We start from the raw sequence: 18,238 nt of genomic DNA on the forward strand, positions 1-18,238 counted from the left end.
CTAAACTTCAGTCTTTTTTCAGCATTCCAAAGCCCTAGCAAATCAGCAAGAATAAGACAAGTACGACTATTTGGTATTTAAGTGAACACTCACTCTGTGCCTAGCACAGAGCTAACTTTTGTCTATCCGTTGTCATTAATACTCCAAATAATCCAGCTACCACTTTTTAAAGAATTGACTATGTGCAAGGCATCCAGACACTGTGTTAATGACTTTTCATGTGGAGTATCTCATTTAATCCTCACAACAATCCTAGAAGACAGGCAATATTATTATTCCCATTTACAGATAAGGAAACTGAGAATTAAAAGAACATGTCCAAGGGCACACTGTGAATACATGGCCAAGCCAGAGTCTGACCTCAGCTCTAACTCCAAAGTCTACATACCAGAGACTGTGTTGTATGATGGTTAGAGCCACAGGTTAGCAAACTTTTTCTGTAGAGGGCCAGATAGCAAATATTTTAGGCAGCATAGGTCATAGGTCTCTGTTGTAATTACTCAACTCTGCCAATGTAAAAAATAAGCGTGGCTATATTGCAATAAAACTTGATTTATGCAAACAGGAAACAGGCTCCATTTGGCCCCCAGTTTGATGGCCCCTGGGTTAGAGCATCAGTGGTGTACACAGACCTGGGCTCAAGACTTGTTCTTTAGTCTCTCTGTGGCTCAGATTCTTCATCTGTAGAATAGTAATAATACCTCCTTCATACAGTCATCATGAGGAATAAGGATTAAAGGAATGAACAAAAATACAAAGTACCTGGCACATAGTAGAGTGCTCATTAAGTCATGATTAAAAGCCCACCATAAGGCTGGCCCCTAGAAGGAAGGAGAAAGGAAATGGGTTAGGATAGGTACCACTCTCTTTAAAATTAAGCCACCAGGCTCCAATAGTCTTGATAGTGGGCAGCAATAATTACTCCCTCAGAATGCCTGCTAATTCTATGCTCCCACCAGCTACACAAACCTTCTTCTTTTTTGAGTTTACATTCCTATTTTATTTTTATTTTTATTTTTTTATTTTTTTATTTTTTATTTTTTGCGGTAAGCGGGCCTCTCACTGTTGTGTCCTCTCCCGTTGCGGAGCACAGGCTCCGGACGCGCAGGTTCAGCAGCCATGGCTCACGGGCCTAGCCGCTCCGCGGCACGTGGGATCTTCCCGGACCGGGGCACGAACACGTGTCCCCTGCATTGGCAGGCAGACTCTCAACCACTGTGCCACCAGGGAAGCCCCATTCCTATTTTAGTCATTAGTGAGAGTCTCGTGGTTTCAAGGGAGGGTAGGAATATGATTTTGTCATTATTTGCTAGGTGTTTCCTTCAGGAATGAGATTCTGGTCGCTGGAGTCATGTCTGGCACAGAGTAGGTGCTCAGTAAATGTTGCTGGCTTGATTGAACTGGCTTTGGAGTGGTACTTCCTGGAAGCAGAAGGAAAGTGACTTCCTAAAAGCCCTCAAATCACTGAGGACTCATGTTTTCTTTGCCCATGTGAGCACGCCTGCGTGTGTGTGTGTGTGTGAGAGAGAGAGAGAGGGAGAGAGAAGGGGGGAAGGAGAGGTGTAGGAGTATGGGGGGGTTACATTAAGCACACAGGAGCCAAGCTCCGTTGGTCTCTCTAAGCCTTGCTCCTGAAAAATCACCCAGTGAAATCCACTCGGAGCAAGCTGTTTTTGCTTTGAGCCAAAACCATACTCTTGGAATCTTCCATCATGGCTTTAAAGAACCTCCTGAGATACTTTAGCTTGTTAGCCAGCCCCGAAAAAGCCATCCTTCCTGCAATCCTGACTTGCCAGTCTTTCTCAATGAAAAATTCTCTCCTTTACCTACCAAGCTGTCTCTCAGTCCTCTAAGATGCCTTGCATAACAATCCAGTTTTCATTCTGGAATTTCTTAGAGGTATTTATAGGATCTGACTATACAATGAGGACAGTACTGACTCCAACTGGATGTACTTCTCCAATGCACTATTCCTCCCCACCTCCCCTCCCTAACGCTGCTACCACCGCCATCAGTCTCCTTTCCAGAATTCCAAGTCAGTAACTGGCATGACAGAACACACCCTCAGAACATTCAGAGGAGCTGATCATGGAAGCAGTGCTGATGTGTGCCAACTGTCTAGGCAAAGACTGTGTCAGGTCACATATATAGTCACTTCAAGACTATCCATCCAAGAAGCAACAGTTCTGCATCTCATGATAATAACAATAGCCATAATGTTGAAAATAGCTAACATTATTGAATGCTTCCTCATCTAATTCTCACAATGGTTTAGTGCTCTATGCTTTGATATTTTTATTCCTTGAGGTATTTCCCCTTCCAGCCTCTTGATTTAAACCAGTAGGATCTCAACTCCCTGCTGACCCCCAACCACATCCTGTCTGATTTTTTTTTTTTGGAGTACAGTTGATTTACAACGTTGTGTTAGTTTCAGGTGTACAGCAAAGTGAATCAGTTATACATATACACATATCTACTCTTTTTAAGATTATTTTCCCATATAGGTCATTACAGATGATTGAGTGGAGTTCCCTGCACTATACAGTACTGTCTGACTTCGTATTTGGTTTTTAGTGGTTTCCAGGCTCTCTTCATCAACTGCCCTGACACACTAGGTCACTTGCTCCCTCCCAGGTGAGCCGTTTTCCCATGTAGGCTCCCCTTCTAGAATTTCCCTCTTTGGAGTAGGAAGTGAGCACCCATCACCCTCTGCTGCCATCTCATGGTTAGAACAAGCCATTGCATTGGATTTAATTCCACAGCACTAGATACTTTCAGAGCCCCTTACCTCCAACACAGGAGAATTATAACAGCTGCCAGGAAATCCCATTTAGCTAATTTTGACTGCTGTGTATACTTGCAAATGGAAAATTATATATTTTTAAAATGTGTTCTAAAACAGAGTTTTCAGCATCTAGCTCACTTTCCTCCATTTAGTTCAAATTAGTGAAGTTTAGCTGTAGTTTGAAATTAGAGGTATGACTGCCAGTTGACTTATTTTGTGCCTCTGCACCTGTGTTGCCATTGCTATTGGGAGCCCAGATCAGGAACCAAGTTGACTAGCTAAGTGCAACGACAGCCAGCTGAGTCCCAAATGTCTCCATAACCCCTGGGTAAGCACACATCTCCTTTCTTTCAGAAAAAAAAAATGTCACCATGGATTAGTGATCTGAACAGATAAATAGCAAATTGTGTTAGACAGAGACTACATGTAAAATGTAGGGGCTACTTCGCATCATAATCTGGGACTAAACTACTTGCCAAAACCTCTTTCTTCGTCTCAAATTTCTGCTGCAGTGGTAAAAAAGCAGAACCGCTTAATGAAAGTATAGCTCAGCAAGCTCCTGCACTGGTGAGGGAAGGGAGGTGTTTTGAACGTTTCTCCCTCTTTGGGAAATCTTGCATTGCTACCGATTTCCTTTTTGAGCATTTTTTCTCCTCAACAGAGCCCAGCTTGATTGGCAACTACAAAACAAAGCAACAAAAGTCCTTCTATCTCGGGTCATCTCTGCTGGCTTTTTAAATACACTTTTATACACAACTAGACTATTTTCTGAAGAACTGACATCTGAGGCAATGAAAGTTGGGCCTATTCCAATGTGCAGCCATTTGCTGAGGGCGCAGAAGATTCTTGAAGATCAGCAGACTTTTTCAAACCACCGAGAAAGGCCCTTTATCTCAGATCCTGACACAGCCAGGAATTCGATTTTTCTTCCCAAGCCTCATCGTCTCCCCTGGGGCGGGGGAAGCCACTCATTCTCACCTTTCAGATTTTCTTTTCCTCCAAATGAACTAAAGGAAGAAGGGTTTGCAGCTGTGGATCCCCCAGCTTGAAGTCAGCTGATCCCTTTTAGGAAACACAAAGATAACTCACTGCCAATTACTTCAGAGAACAACAGGCCCAGACTGCCTTCCAAACCCCTGAATGTGAGACATACGTCAAGGCGACCTTCCTTCCAGCCTCACCTATTGCACTTTTGTACACACCCAACAATTTAAAATCATCTGACAATAACCAGTTAGGTGACACAACGTGGGACTGACTTGTTTGATCCTGATCTAATTTTTTTCTTGCTGACAGCCTCCATGGCAGGCGACATGGTAGATGGTGGGAGTTAAGAAAGACTTTTCTCCTCTGACCACTGCCTGTTCCTAATGGAACCACTAAAGGTTCACTGCTACTGGCTTTTTTTTCTCTGCCTCATAGCCTGGCTTACTTCTCAAGAGCCCACCCCCCACCCCACATCCTCTGCTCCCTCATTTTCCATTACCTCCCATTTTCCATTACCTTCCTCCCAGCAGAGTGGGGACTCAATCAATAACCAGGGAAGTCTGTCCCTAGCTCACTACTCTTAAACGAACTCTAACTACAGTGCTTGACACATACTAGGCACTCAGATGTTAATTGTTGTTGTTGTTACTATTTAACCTCTCTGGGCCTCAATTTTCTCATCTGTAAAATGGGTGTAAATATAGTACCAACCTCCTGGGCTTAATCAATATATAGAAAATGCTTTTAAAAGTATCCAAAACAAAGGAAGTTCTGTATACATCTAATCTGTGACTGTTATGACTACTACTAATGCCTTGAGAGCACACAGAATGTGAGGTGAAAAGAGAAACGTGTGTGTGTGTTGGGGGTACTTTGGGGGAAAAGAGTTCTGTTTGGGTTATGCATTTGAAATGCCCACTGCACAGTTGAACATTTAGGTCTGAAGTTTAGCAGGGAGGCAGAGAGGAAATTTTCTCACTTTAACGAATACAGTAAATGCCTGTAAAGCCCCTGGGATGTGAAATGTTACATAACATACACGATTGTTCCTCCCCTTCAGAAGCTTACCGTTGTAAGAAGGCCAAGTCAAGGGTTCTAGGTCTAAATGTAACATGAGGTAATCTCTAAGTGATACCACAAGGAAGAAGCAAGGTGGTCTGGGCTCAAGAAGGAGGGATTGCCTCTGGCTGGGGCAATCAGGGAAGGCTTCCAAAAGGAAGTGATATTCTCTGATTTAATAATTCTCTGTAGCCTTTCCTTATGACTCTAAGTGCCTGCTGATTTGTCTTGTCTCTGAATGCCCTGAGTGCCTACTTTGTGGTGCCTCATAACAAAGTCATGAGTTTTTCCTAATGCTAAATCGATCTAATTTGAATGACTAGACTTTATTCTGACTTTTCTTTTTATAAAATGGTGGTAACAGAAGATCAAAGGGGCATAGGGTTTTTTTTTTCTTTTTTTTCATGTCCTTACTTGGCAAAATAATCTCTGGATTTGGAGGGGAGTGGTCTTCACTGGTCTGTTGAGAGCCAGCCATCTGGGAACCTGACACCTTTACCATCTGTAGCGCTTGTGCAGGAGTCTGAACACAAACCTTATCGTCCCGTTACTTCTTTCACGTGAGTTTGGCTGGCCTCTCAGTGGGATCCTTCAGGCAGAATCACCGTCACTCTCTCTTGTTGGGACCCTCTCCCCTCGTGTGCCACACAGAACCGGGCACAGCATGTGTACAGAGCTACTTGTTAAAATGCCTGAACTGAATCACGCGGACCTTGCATCCCCTTGGCTATGAGCAAGTCAGATTCTGTTCTGCCTTGGGTTCAGCATGGGAATCAGGCACTAAAGTCAGGTGATTATTTAGACAACTGGCAGGTAGGTCCCTTATAGCTAGATAACTGGCTGATATGAGGTACTCACTTTAAACTGTTAAGGGTGGTTAGTAGTTTTACATATTACCACTTCCTACAAACATGAATATAACTTCAAGGCCTTAACCCAAAGCAACAAATGATGTGGGCATTTCAATCACTGTGGCAAGGCCAATGGGGAAGATACTGGAAAATTCAGCTTTCTGCAGGCCTCAGCTCATACCATCCAGAGATCGATAGAGTACAGTGTTTAAGAGCTTAGTCTATGGTCAGCCAAGCTAGGGCTCCCGTCCTGGCTCCACTACTTACCAAGAATATGAGCTTGGGCTCAGTCTCATCGTCTATAAAATGGACACGATACTGATATCTGCCTTTAGGGTTGCTGTGAGATGATCTGTGTGAAAATCTGGTACAGTGTCTGGCACACTATAAGAGCTCATTGTATAGTAGTTAATCTATGTTAAGAATAGCTCCTAGTTGCAACTCCTAAGGGACTTGACTTACCTATCAGACTTCACCCCCTACATACACTGAGGGCAAAACTTCCCAAATTGTTCTACAGGTTCAAGGCAATAGCTATTAAAAACCCAGGTTCCTTTTTTGCATAAATTGACAAGAAGATCATAAAATTCACATGAAATGCAATGGAGGCAGAATAGCCAAAACAATTTTGAAAAAGAGTGAAGAATTTAGAAGATTCGTGCTTCTCGATTTCAAAAGTTACTACAGAGCTACTGTAATCAAGACAGTGGGGTACTGGCATGAGGATACACTTACTGATCAATGGAATAGAATTAAGAATCCAAAAATAAACCCTTATATTTATGGTCAGTTGATTTTCAACCAGGGTACCGAAACGATTTAATGGGGAAATAGTAGTCTTTTCAAAAAATGGTGCTGGGACTGATCTTGGGTGGCCTCGGCCTGCACTGGCTTGAAGCAGGATTTCGATTCCCCTGCCAGAGATTGAAGTCAGGATTCAGCAGTGAGAACACTGAATCCAATCATTAGACCATCAGGGACAGTAGCCAGTGACAAGGCCCTGGCCTGTCGGCTTTGCAGAAATGAATTTCCACAAAGAGACGGAAAGTGGTGAAACAAGTGTTTATTAGGAGGAAAAAGAGTACGTGTGAATAGACAAACGGGTAGGCTCAGAGACAGAGTTACACCGCATGGTAGTTTGAATCACTTACATGGTGCATTTCTTCCGGGTTTCCTGTGGCCAATCACCTCGCTTTGCCCGGCTCTGAGTCTGTATTTGGTTTATCTCAGGGTTCTCCCCTGTGTGCGAGCACACCTCTTAACCAAGATGGATTCTAGCAAAGAGGTCTATGGGTAGGTTGACATCACTTACTATGGGGTGGCACCTCCTCCGTTTTTGACCCCACAAGGAGCCTTTCTGCGCATGTGTAGTAGGGAAGGTCTCCTTGACCTCGAGAATGAGAAATATGTGGTCTCTTTATCTGTTATCTGGGCAGGGCTTAGCTCCTCCTCGCTCCTGCTATTATCTTTGTCTTGAAGTATCTGTCCACAGGGGACTGGACTCTAGCTGCTCAGCCTGGGGCCCATCTATCTCCTGCCTCAGGACAAGTAAATATCCACAGGCAAATAAATGAAGTTGGACCCCTTCCTCATACAATATGCAAATCTTAATTTAAAATGGATCAAAGACCTAAGTATAAGAGGTAAAGCTATCAAACTCAGAGATAAACACATAGGTGTAAATCTTTGTGACCTTGGATTGAGTGATGGTTTCTTATATATGGCTACAACAGCACAAGCAACAAAAGAAAACATAAAATGGACTTCATCAAAACTAAAAACTACTGCTCTAGGCTCTGTACAGTTTGGCCTTTATAGTGCAATCAAGCATACAACACATAGGCACTGCTGTTTTTCCTGCAGTCCCTCTTTGTGAGGCATTCTCGAAATCAACTAGAGATTGATTAAATAAACTCAAATTGGAACTTCAATATGCAAGCAGGAATTAGGATTGTGCTTTCAAAGCTCACAGATGTGTTTGGATTAGATACTACATGGTGGCTTAAGACAAGTTTGTTTTATAATATTCTAATTGCAGTTTGTTCTGCCAGAGTCCATACCACCCTATACTACTCTTGTCAGGTATAAAAATAGAAAATAAAAACCTGTTCAACTTTAAAATTATTATGTTCAGCCAAATTGAAAATCAGAGCAGAGGCATTGAAAATAAAGGTTGGATGGTCATATCCACTATTAAAAGAAGTTTCACATCTGCATTTTTGCTTTAGGGGAGAGTGATTTCTTGGGTCAGAGTTATTGGGGATACATAAGGAGAAGTCCTAGGAGACCATAAAGACGATGGCAAAGTGGTCCAAATATCTGGTTCTGGCAGAAGCTGGGGGACAATACTGTAGAACAGCAAACTACAAATTGCTGCCTGTTTTGTTAATAAAGTTTTATTGGCACACAACTACACTCATTCATTTACATATTACGTATTGCTGAGTTTGTGCTGAAACAGCTGAATTGAGTCTTTGCAAAAGGGACAATATGGTCTGCGAAGTCCCAAATATTTACTATCTGGCCCTTTACAGAAAGAGTTTGCTGACCCCTGCTGTGTAACACCAGTACTACAGTCTGGATATCTCCACTTAGATGTCCCACAGACAAATCTAACTCAGCAAGTATAAAAATGCATGCATCTCCATAAACTTGTTCCAGCTTCAGTGTTCCCACTCTCGATTAATGGCACTACTGTTCACCAATTCACCCAAAAGAGAAGCCTCCCTCCCTTTTACCCTCTCACCCTATATATTACTTCACTTCCCACCCATCACCACATCCTGCCAATTCTACCTCCTCACTATATTTTGAATCTGAGCACATCTCTTCATTTCCACTGCCATTACCTTAGTCTAAGTCACGATCATTTTGTACAACATTGACAACAGCTTTCTAACTGGTCTTCCTGCCCCTAGTTTTGCCCACCCTCTGCCCCCAATCCATTTTCTACTCAGCAACCATAAGGATCTTTCTAATGTCTAAATCTGATTCTGGCACATGCATAATGATATATGCAGTTAAGATTTAATGATCCCTTACTATGTGCTACACATAGTTCTAAGTGCTTCATGTATAGTAACTGATCTTAATCCTCACATGAATCCTATATGGTAGATGCTGTTATTAACTCCATTCTTTAGATGAAGACTTTGAAGAACAGAGAGAACCAGTGCAATCTAGATCGTGTCTATAGTCTTAACTACTCTACTATACTGCTCTACACACACACACACACACACACACACACACACACACACACACCTATCATTTATGGCTTCTCATTGCTCTTAAAATGAGTCATACTATTTATAATGGCCAAAGACTATCATTTTTTTTGAGTTGTATAGCCCTTTATTAGCGACTAAAATAGAAGGTATCTGTTGTACAACACGGGTAGTAATTGACTATAACTGGAGATTTTTATATTCTAATACAGATCATTTATAAATGCAATTTCTTTATTAAAAAGCTTCCACCCTCTTTGTTTGTGTACAATTTGCAAAACTGTTCTGAAAGTGGAGTATATGTGCACAAGTCTGCAAGGAGTGCAAATTCAGGATATGGTAAATGCTTCACAAGTTACTTTCCAAAAACTGACTGCCACAGCTGTGCCAAAGACTATCATTTTGATCTTCTGTAACCCCTGCCTACCTCTCCAGCCTCATCTCTTGCCATCCACAGCCTTGCAGTTCAAGCAGCAGTCTCCCCAGACGGCTCTACCTCACCATACCAGTCACGCTCTTTTTCACCTCCATGCCTTTAGTCATGTTATCCCCGCTACTTTGGCTGTTTACTCTCTTCCCATCTCCTACACCACACCTAGCCAGCTTCTACACATCCTTTAATGCTCCACTCAGGTCTTACCTGCTCCAGGAAGCCTTTGCGGAGCAGTCTGAATTTGCCCTTCCTTTGTGCTCCCATTACGCCTTGTCTTCCTATCCATTTCCATGCCCTCACTAGACTGTTTCATAACTGTCTTTTTATATATGTGTCTCCCTCACTAGACTGGGTGCTTCCAGTGCTTCTCCCATTGCATCCAAATATTTTGCTTTACCCTTCTACTTTTCTATTCTTTTTTTTTCTAGGACCTTTTCATCCCAGCCTTTGGCATAAGCTATAATGCCAAGAAGAGTAGAAAGGGACTGTATGGGATTTTGTCTTTTTGTGTGTAAATGTGTGAAAAGGAGATGTGAGGACATAAGGGGGATCGTGAACATCTTTGGAGAAAATGAGATCACATGATAAAGATTTTAGAGCTTTTTTTTGTTTGTTTGTTATCTAGTAATAGTAAACTGCTTTAGGATAGGCTAGTCCCTAAAATGGATAATGGCTCAAACACAATAGAATTATCTCAGTCATGTAACTGTCCAAGACAGATATTCTTGGTCAACATGATAGTTCTCCTCCACATAGTCACGGAAGGACACGGGCTGACAGAAGCCCCTAGGCCACCCTGAGCTACCACACCCCACTCAGCAAGAAAGGGGAGGGAACATGGAGGAGCACACATGGGGGACATATATAGTCCAGGCCTAGAGGTGCCAGTCATCATTTCTCCTCACAGTCCATTATTGAGAACTTGGTCATGTGGCCACACCTCACTGCAAGGGAGCCTGGGAGATGTAGTCCAGCCTGTGCTCAAGGAAGAGGAGAATGGTTTTGGTGGGAAGCTAGTGACCTTCACAGATATACTGACAGTAAAATTGCGCTAGTTTACCTTGGGTGTTAGGTAAATGATGGAAGAATTTTACTTCCTTTGCACTAGTAAGCTGTATGGTGCAGTGCTGTTTAACCTTTCCCATGGGAAGCTGGAGTAATCAGATAGAGGCAATATTTAAAATCATTGCTGACAGTTGAACTCCCTATTGAGCTGCTTACCAGGAAGTAACAGCCGGAGGGTGACTTGCAATGCTGATGATCTCTTAACTATTAATCACTGACACTTTGTAGATTGCCTTTAAGTAAAATCCCAGCTGAGTTAGATACTGTCTTAGAATATTGGCCCCCAAATAGCTTTGCCTCCTTTGCATGTCTAGACTAGAGAGCGTGTTAAATAAATGGCAAAGTAGCAACCTGATTCTTTGCTAGCCAACCAAGAGGTGCTCAGAACCAAAAGGGAAAAAAGAAAACATCAAAAAGGGAACTCACTTCCATTCCAAACCACAGCCACAGGCATGAGCTTATTTGCTGCCAGTTTGTGTTTGCCCAAAGTACACATTTGTTGATGACCTCATGTAAGCTAGGGGAATGAGTAAAAGTGAATCCATCTGAAATGAAACATCCCCATGATTAAGAGGCATGTACATTCCCAGGAGAACTTTGTAAAACCCCTGCCCAGGCTCTACTCCCCAGGGAGGCTCATTTAGTCAGCCTGTGGTGTGACTTGGGAATTGGGACTTTTTTTCATGTTCCCTGGATGATTCTGATGCAGAGCCAGGTTCGGGGAAGCATCTCTCTAACACAATGGGAGGGGGAATAGGGGGCCATGCCAAAGCACAAACCAGAGTGATTGACTTTGTTTAATGTATGAAACAAATAATCAACCCTAAGGAAGATCTAGTCTCCTAGCTTGACATGTAGAGCTGTCTCTGAGGTTAGACCCATGCATGGGAGCCTGGAGATCAGGCCTCCTCTGGGGATTGGCCGTGCAGCTGGCTGAAAACTAGGAGAGCTACTATGAATGTAGACTTCCACCTGGACATCCCAGATGCCTGACTTGTTCTCTTCTTTTCCCAGTTTGTGGCCCAGCCCAACTGCCAACAGTTGCTTGCCACTCTGTGGTACGATGGCTTCCCTGGATGGCGGCGGAAACACTGGGTAGTCAAGCTTCTGACGTGCATGACCATTGGGTTCCTGTTTCCCATGCTGTCTATTGCTTATCTGATCTCACCCAGGAGCAACCTTGGGCTGTTCATCAAGAAACCCTTTATCAAGTTTATCTGCCACACAGCGTCATATCTGACCTTCCTCTTCATGCTTCTCCTGGCTTCTCAGCACATCATCAGGACAGACCTCCATGTGCAGGGGCCTCCCCCGACTGTAGTGGAATGGATGATATTGCCTTGGGTTCTCGGTGAGTCAAAGAGACCAGGAGCTATGGCCAGACTGCCTGCTGGTCCTGTCTAAAGAAACTACTGGAATAGGCAGTTGGACTAGCCCTGAACTAGTGCACCTTCCCTCTGTGCAGTGGGGTAGTCCTTTGTTGGGAGTGTCAGAAATGTGGTTCCTTCTTCCCCAGGCCCTGGCTGCTCAGCACCACAGGGTTCACCGTGAGATTGACAGTGTACCCAAGGCTTGTTTCAGCTAACCTAACATCATCAAGGACAAGGAAGTTGTCTGTCAGTTGATTTAGAGGGAAAGCCAAGTGTTAAGTCAGGACAGGCTCAGGTAAGCTAGGCAGGGCAAGTGCTGATCAGTCTATTCAATGCCTTCTTTCCCATAACGGATTGCGGGGGAGGGGTGGCACTTGGATCTGCTGCTTTCTTGTGACTACTCCACACAATCCCAGTACTTATTCAGGGTCCACATCCTATTTGGATACTGATTTCACAACCAGGAGGGAAACCTTGGGAAATTCACACAAGTCATGGTTAAAGCAGCCTTACCAGAAGCCTCCAGGCATAATTCCATTGCACTGGACCCTCCAATGAATTGCCATCCTCCAAGTCCTTGCTGCTCGAACTGTGGTCCCCAAACCAGCAATGTCAACATCATCTGGGAATCTGTGAGACATGCAGAATCTCAAGTGTCACCCTGGGTCTGTGGAATCAGAATCTGCATGATCCCCGGTAGATTCACACGTATTTTAAAGTCTGAGACTCACTGCTTTAGACCACAGCCACACCTTTTACTGCTTTCCACGTTCCAAGGCTAAAGAAACATCTATGCCATGAGGCAGAATTCCATGAAACCCACACGCAATGAGAGGGGAGAGGAGCAAAGAGGATTCTAAATTATTCTGGGCCCCATAGCCTAGCTTCAGTCCCAACATCCAGTACTTTGGACCATGGCCAGCTTTTGCTCACCTCAAAACTCATTGAGAAGTTTTCCCTCTAGCACATAGTGGAAACTAAGGACTATGGAATAATATTGACCTAAATAATTCATTGATGAAATTACCCCTACTCTAAAATGGGAAGAGGGTAGAATCAGATGCCCTGAATTGCAACAACATTCCAGTAACTGTGGTAACAATGTAAAAGTGAGTAGTATCCAGAAAATTATAACATATAGGCATCTTTAGGTAAAGCCTATCCTTGGCAAGTTCAAGACAGGGAAGTGAGGTAGTAAAGAAAGAAGAAAGTTATTACTATCTCTAGGGGCTCCACTGACCCCCCAATTCATTCATTGATTTCCTCTTTCTTCATTTGGGGGAATCCTGCTATGATATGATGTCTAGTCTGACGCTGTGAAGAAATAAACCTTTTGCCTCCATTCTTCAGGTTTCATTTGGGGGGAGATTAAGGAAATGTGGGATGGTGGATTTACTGAATACATCCATGATTGGTGGAACCTGATGGATTTTGCAATGAACTCACTCTACCTGGCAACTATTTCCTTGAAGATCGTGGCCTATGTCAAGGTAACTTGAAATGTTGGCCATTTTTCTTAAACAGTGATTTTGGTTACATTACGCTTTAGCTTTGGGAGCATAAAAAGTTTAGGAGGAAAGTGCTGATGACAGTTCAGTCCATGTGGAAAAGTACCATAAAATGGACATTCTTTCAGTGGTCTGTAAGCAGTGTCCACCTAACCAAAGAAAGTGGAGAATGGAGCAATTTGCAAATGAATTCTTAGCTTCTTCAACTCTGACAGTCATCCATCTCAATTAGTGTTTACGTCCTCTCTACAATGTCCTCGCCAAGAAGATGGCCCACTGATGCTTGCACAGGGCAGAGACTAGGAAATTCACTGAGTTTCCAGAAGCCTCTCTCAATACTTGTCACTTCATTAAAAAGTGCTACTTTGTATTTTTCTAATATTATTCTCCCTGTGACACATCCATTAGTAATCCTTCCTCCCTGTAGGGTCAAACGGAACGAGGCTGTTCCTTCTCCATAAAGTGCTCCCAATATGAAGTCATCTCTCCCTAACCTGCTGAGCTGTCTCTTCTCAGAGCTAAATATTCACACTTCCCTCAAGTGTTCTTCATTGGATAGGGAGCAGAACCCGAGAATCACATCACTTCCACCACCAGGATGATCATTCAAGCTGTTATGAATCCTGCCTTTCGAGTATCACCCAATCTATGTCTCTCTACAAATCTAGATAACACACACACACACACATACACACACACGCACACCCCACCTTGATGTTGTCCCTGCACAATGTACAGCCTGAATTATCCTGAAAAATAGCTTCATGTCCAACACCTCATGCTGGGTAGTCACAGGCTCTGAGTTCGAGTTTGGTGCTCATTAGATAATAGAATGGCTGTGCTCCCTATACCCTGAATTGAACCGCTCCAGCATGAGAAAGGCTGACAATCCCATCTCCAAGATTGTCTAGTCAGTCATGCTTTTTGGCACTAAATCCCACATGAAGGAGTTTTAGAATGGGAATATGGCTGTCCCCCAAATCGCCAACTTAGTTTATTTTTATATCCCTAATATGCATACTGCATAAATTTTAAGACCTTTGGAGTTAGTTACATGGAGCGTGAATATTGAATGCAGTCCTGAAACATTTTTGAAAGCCTAAGAGTATGCTTTCACTTGTGGTGATCGTTTAACACATACTTACAACTTCGTTACAAGAAAAAGCTGGTAAGGAAAATGTTTGAATCTCTGGTTAATGTGCCTGGATGAAATCCATGTCATTCTGGCACTCTGCTGACTAAGTAACACTGTTTGCCTAAAAAAAAAAAATTCTTCCTTTGGCAGTGGTATTTATATCCTGAAGGGACAATAAATTATCAATCTAGAAATTGGTGGGTTCTGCTTAAACAGGAAAGTTTAGAATAAATGATCAAAAGGATTAACCCTTGGGGATGTGAAAATGTGTCAACAGATGCCCAGCATTAGTTAATCACATGACCTGTCCAATTTCACTGGCAAGCCTTCCAAGGACCAGATACTTCCCCACCATAGACTGTAAGGATAAATCAGCCCTACTAAGCTGAGTAAATGCCCCTCAACTGACATTTAACCCAAAAAAAGACATTTGCTGAGAAGTTAGAGTCCTTCTCAAGAAAGGAGAATTTACAAAGCAAGACATTCCACATGCAGACTGGATTTGCATTGAGAAATTATCAATGGGCAGTCTGGTCCACTCTTGCACAGAGGCACACCAGTCTGAAATGAACTTCTCCAAGTATGCTGAGCCAACCTCTATGAGGTAAAGACACAGGGCTGGTCCCCAGGCCCTTTGAAAAATTTCAAATCACCATTGTACTGAGGCAGTACAGAAGCACCATGGCATAAACTGGCCTTAAGAAAATCCTTCATTAGAGTGAAAAACTAGTCAACAGTATATATACTCCACCTCACATTATTTTGCTTTTGAGTTCATCCCCCTTTGAAAAGCGTAGAGGCCAATTTTCAAGCTGCATTCCATCACAAAGAATATAAGAAAATTCACCTGCCTCCCAATATCACTAACTCAAGAGTCAGGAAACGTAAATGTAATCCCTGCTCTGATATTTATGAGCTAGATTAGCTGGATTACCACAGGCCATCTGTCTACCTCTCTGAGCCTCAGACACTGCCTCTGAAAAATAAAACTGGACTAGATCAGTGGATTTCAAGCTTTGAATTGTTTTCCATGGAACCACATCTTGAAATTAAAACTTATGCAGAACTTCAATACATTAAGGAGCTCAAAGGAATGAATTTGAATCGAGGAATGAATCTTCCAGGCCTCCTCTTTGGTGTCCACAGTAGCCACCAGGTGCTTCCACTGAACCCTCAGGCTTGAAGGAACACAATTTGAAAACCATTTGCGTTTGATCAGGGGTCAGCAAACTATGATCTGCAGGCCAAATTGGGGCCACTGCCACATCTGTGTGTTTATGTATTGCCTGTTAGTTCTAGAAGAAAAGAGTTGAGTAGTTGCCACAGGGACCATATAGTCCACAAAGCCCAAAATATGTACTATCTGGCCCTTGTCAGAAAAAGTCTGCTGACCTCTACGTAGGCTAAACGAGCTCCAAGTTTATTCCCTGCTATCATATTCTATAATATCTTTCCCAAAAATATACATGAAAGCATAGATTTTCCACGAGAATCACCTTTCACACTTTTGACTGTCCTGCAAATCCAAGCTCACCAGCCAATGGGCAGAAGACTTCCCTGTGGTTACAGGTGTGCCTGTGGAGAGAGAAAACCCTAAGTTATGAACTATGCATGTTCCAGTTGAGAGTACCTAGTTTTAAAATATAGGTCTGTTTTGTTATCAGCAAAGAATCTGCACCTTTCACATAGACCACCAAACCTGTAAAGGCCTATCTAACATATGTGCTGTGATATCAACTATCATATATGTAATATTTAACGGAAATAGTGCTAGACTGAGTGCGCAGAGACCTGAGTTTTGGTCCTGGCTCTGCCACCAACTTGCTGTGTGACCTTAAGCAACTCACTCTGCCTCTCTGGATTTCAGCTCCTTCACTTGTAAAACAGGCATAACAATGTCCACCCCTCACAACGATGCAGCAAATGTTTTCTTTAGAAAGAAAAACAGAGAGATACAAGATTTGGCCAAGTGTGTGTAAGACCAATTGGCCACCCCAAGTCTATCTGAAACAGAAGCAAGTTTTCTCCAAACTCCTCTGACAGTGAAGAATATTGGATACACACAATGATTTTAACAACACCAGTTTCCTCAGTTGTTGGAAGCAAAGCACATTTTAGAAATGCTAACAATATAATTTGGCCCTCGATGCAACATTTTCTCAGGAAAGTTGTTTACATTTAGTCCTGAGAAATTGTGATATTTAGATGAGTGCTCAAGGCAATATGCTTCAGATTGAAATCCAGGCAAAATCTACTTCTGTCTTGGGGAAGGTAAAAAGCAATTTCTTATATTTCCATAACACCTCCCCTTATGGAGTACACAGACGTTCACATATGGATACATAATCGCAGACATGTGCAGTGGGTAGGAGTAGATATTCTCCTCATTCTCTGGTGAAATTGAGAGAGAGAGGCAGTTTTAAGCGACAGATCCCAAATTGGAGCTCAGGTCTCACGTTGAAGCCATCTTTCCACAAGGCGACCTCTAATGTTCCAGGAGCTTTCAGCTCAGGCAAGACTGAAAACTGGGCAGCCAACCCCAGAAACCCTGGCTCTTCCCCTTCTTCAACCCCCTGGTTCTTCATTTGTGCTAGAGGGACACTGCAACTTGTAAGACTGTCAAAGGAACAATAAAACACATCCATACACCACTGTGCGGGCAGTACTAAATTTACTACCTGGAAGGTTGACGTGCCATTTGTCATAGTATGGGAGAAAAGAGTATTGGCAGAAAACTCTGAGTAATGACCCTCTAAGGATGCTCTATCAGCCCCAAACTGCAGTCAGCAGGGAAGTCAAGATGAGCACTGCACACTGAGGAGACTGAACCTGACGCTTGTCCTTCAGTAACTACAAGTCGTCTGCAGTGCTCAGAACAAAATGGGGGATTGGGTAGGAAAGTTGATTTGAAATCTCAGTAGGAAGCAGAGTAATTTGGGCATACCTGTGGCTCTGTTCCAGGGACACTTCTCAACAATCTGGTCAACTCACACTTCAAAAATGTCTGTTGATAAACTACAGGTGGTTACTCCAGATAACTGCTCTGAAATTCATTTTTCTACATCTATGTGCTAGGTATATATTTCGATGAGAGTGGGAGGGAGAGCGTTATTAGCATCATGCATTGATTGGGTGGGGAAAAAAAGACAAATAGTGCCAATGACGGGAGGAGCTGTTGTATAAATGAATGCTTGATGCTTACTTTCGTGGCTTTATTTGGGTGCAGAAGGGAGGAAAGGGGAAAGTTTTCTAAATGCTCGCTGTACCTCTCATCTTGTGCACTTGTTGTTTCTTCCAGTATAATGGTTCTCGTCCAAGGGAAGAATGGGAAATGTGGCACCCGACTCTGATTGCAGAAGCTCTCTTTGCGATATCCAACATTTTAAGTTCGTTGCGTCTCATATCCCTCTTCACAGCCAACTCCCACTTAGGGCCTCTGCAGATCTCTTTGGGGCGCATGTTGCTTGATATCCTCAAATTCCTCTTTATCTACTGCCTGGTACTGCTGGCTTTTGCCAATGGATTGAACCAGCTTTACTTTTATTATGAGACCAGAGCAATCGATGAGCCCAACAACTGCAAGGGGATCCGATGCGAGAAACAGAACAATGCCTTCTCCACGTAAGACTCCCCCCTTTCCTCTTCTGCCTTTTGTCTGCTTTCTCCTTCTTTGCCCTATTTTCCGTCCACAGCTTCATCACTGCCCCTTGACAGTGCATGCAGAGCTCACTTATGGATCAACCCGAAGGGTCTGAAGTGGAGGAAGGTTCTTCCCTCCCTACAGGGGACTAGGACAGGAAGTAGAGTTAGGTGAGGGA

The 18,238-nt window shown here is 43.1% G+C and overlaps 1 protein-coding gene across 1 annotated transcript in view; it reads left to right on the forward strand.

Annotated features, from left to right (window-relative positions):
• Window positions 1-18,238, forward strand: part of TRPC5 (transient receptor potential cation channel subfamily C member 5) — a 132,417-nt gene that overhangs the window by 65,294 nt on the left and 48,885 nt on the right. Inside the window, exons 3-5 of the mRNA XM_060086790.1 lie at window positions 11,422-11,758; window positions 13,128-13,267; window positions 17,719-18,041. Coding sequence (XP_059942773.1) covers window positions 11,422-11,758; window positions 13,128-13,267; window positions 17,719-18,041 — 800 coding nt within the window. The remainder of the gene's footprint in view (window positions 1-11,421; window positions 11,759-13,127; window positions 13,268-17,718; window positions 18,042-18,238) is intronic.

Source organism: Mesoplodon densirostris, chromosome X (assembly GCF_025265405.1).
Source record: "Mesoplodon densirostris isolate mMesDen1 chromosome X, mMesDen1 primary haplotype, whole genome shotgun sequence".
Classification (NCBI taxonomy): Eukaryota; Metazoa; Chordata; class Mammalia; order Artiodactyla; family Ziphiidae; genus Mesoplodon; species Mesoplodon densirostris.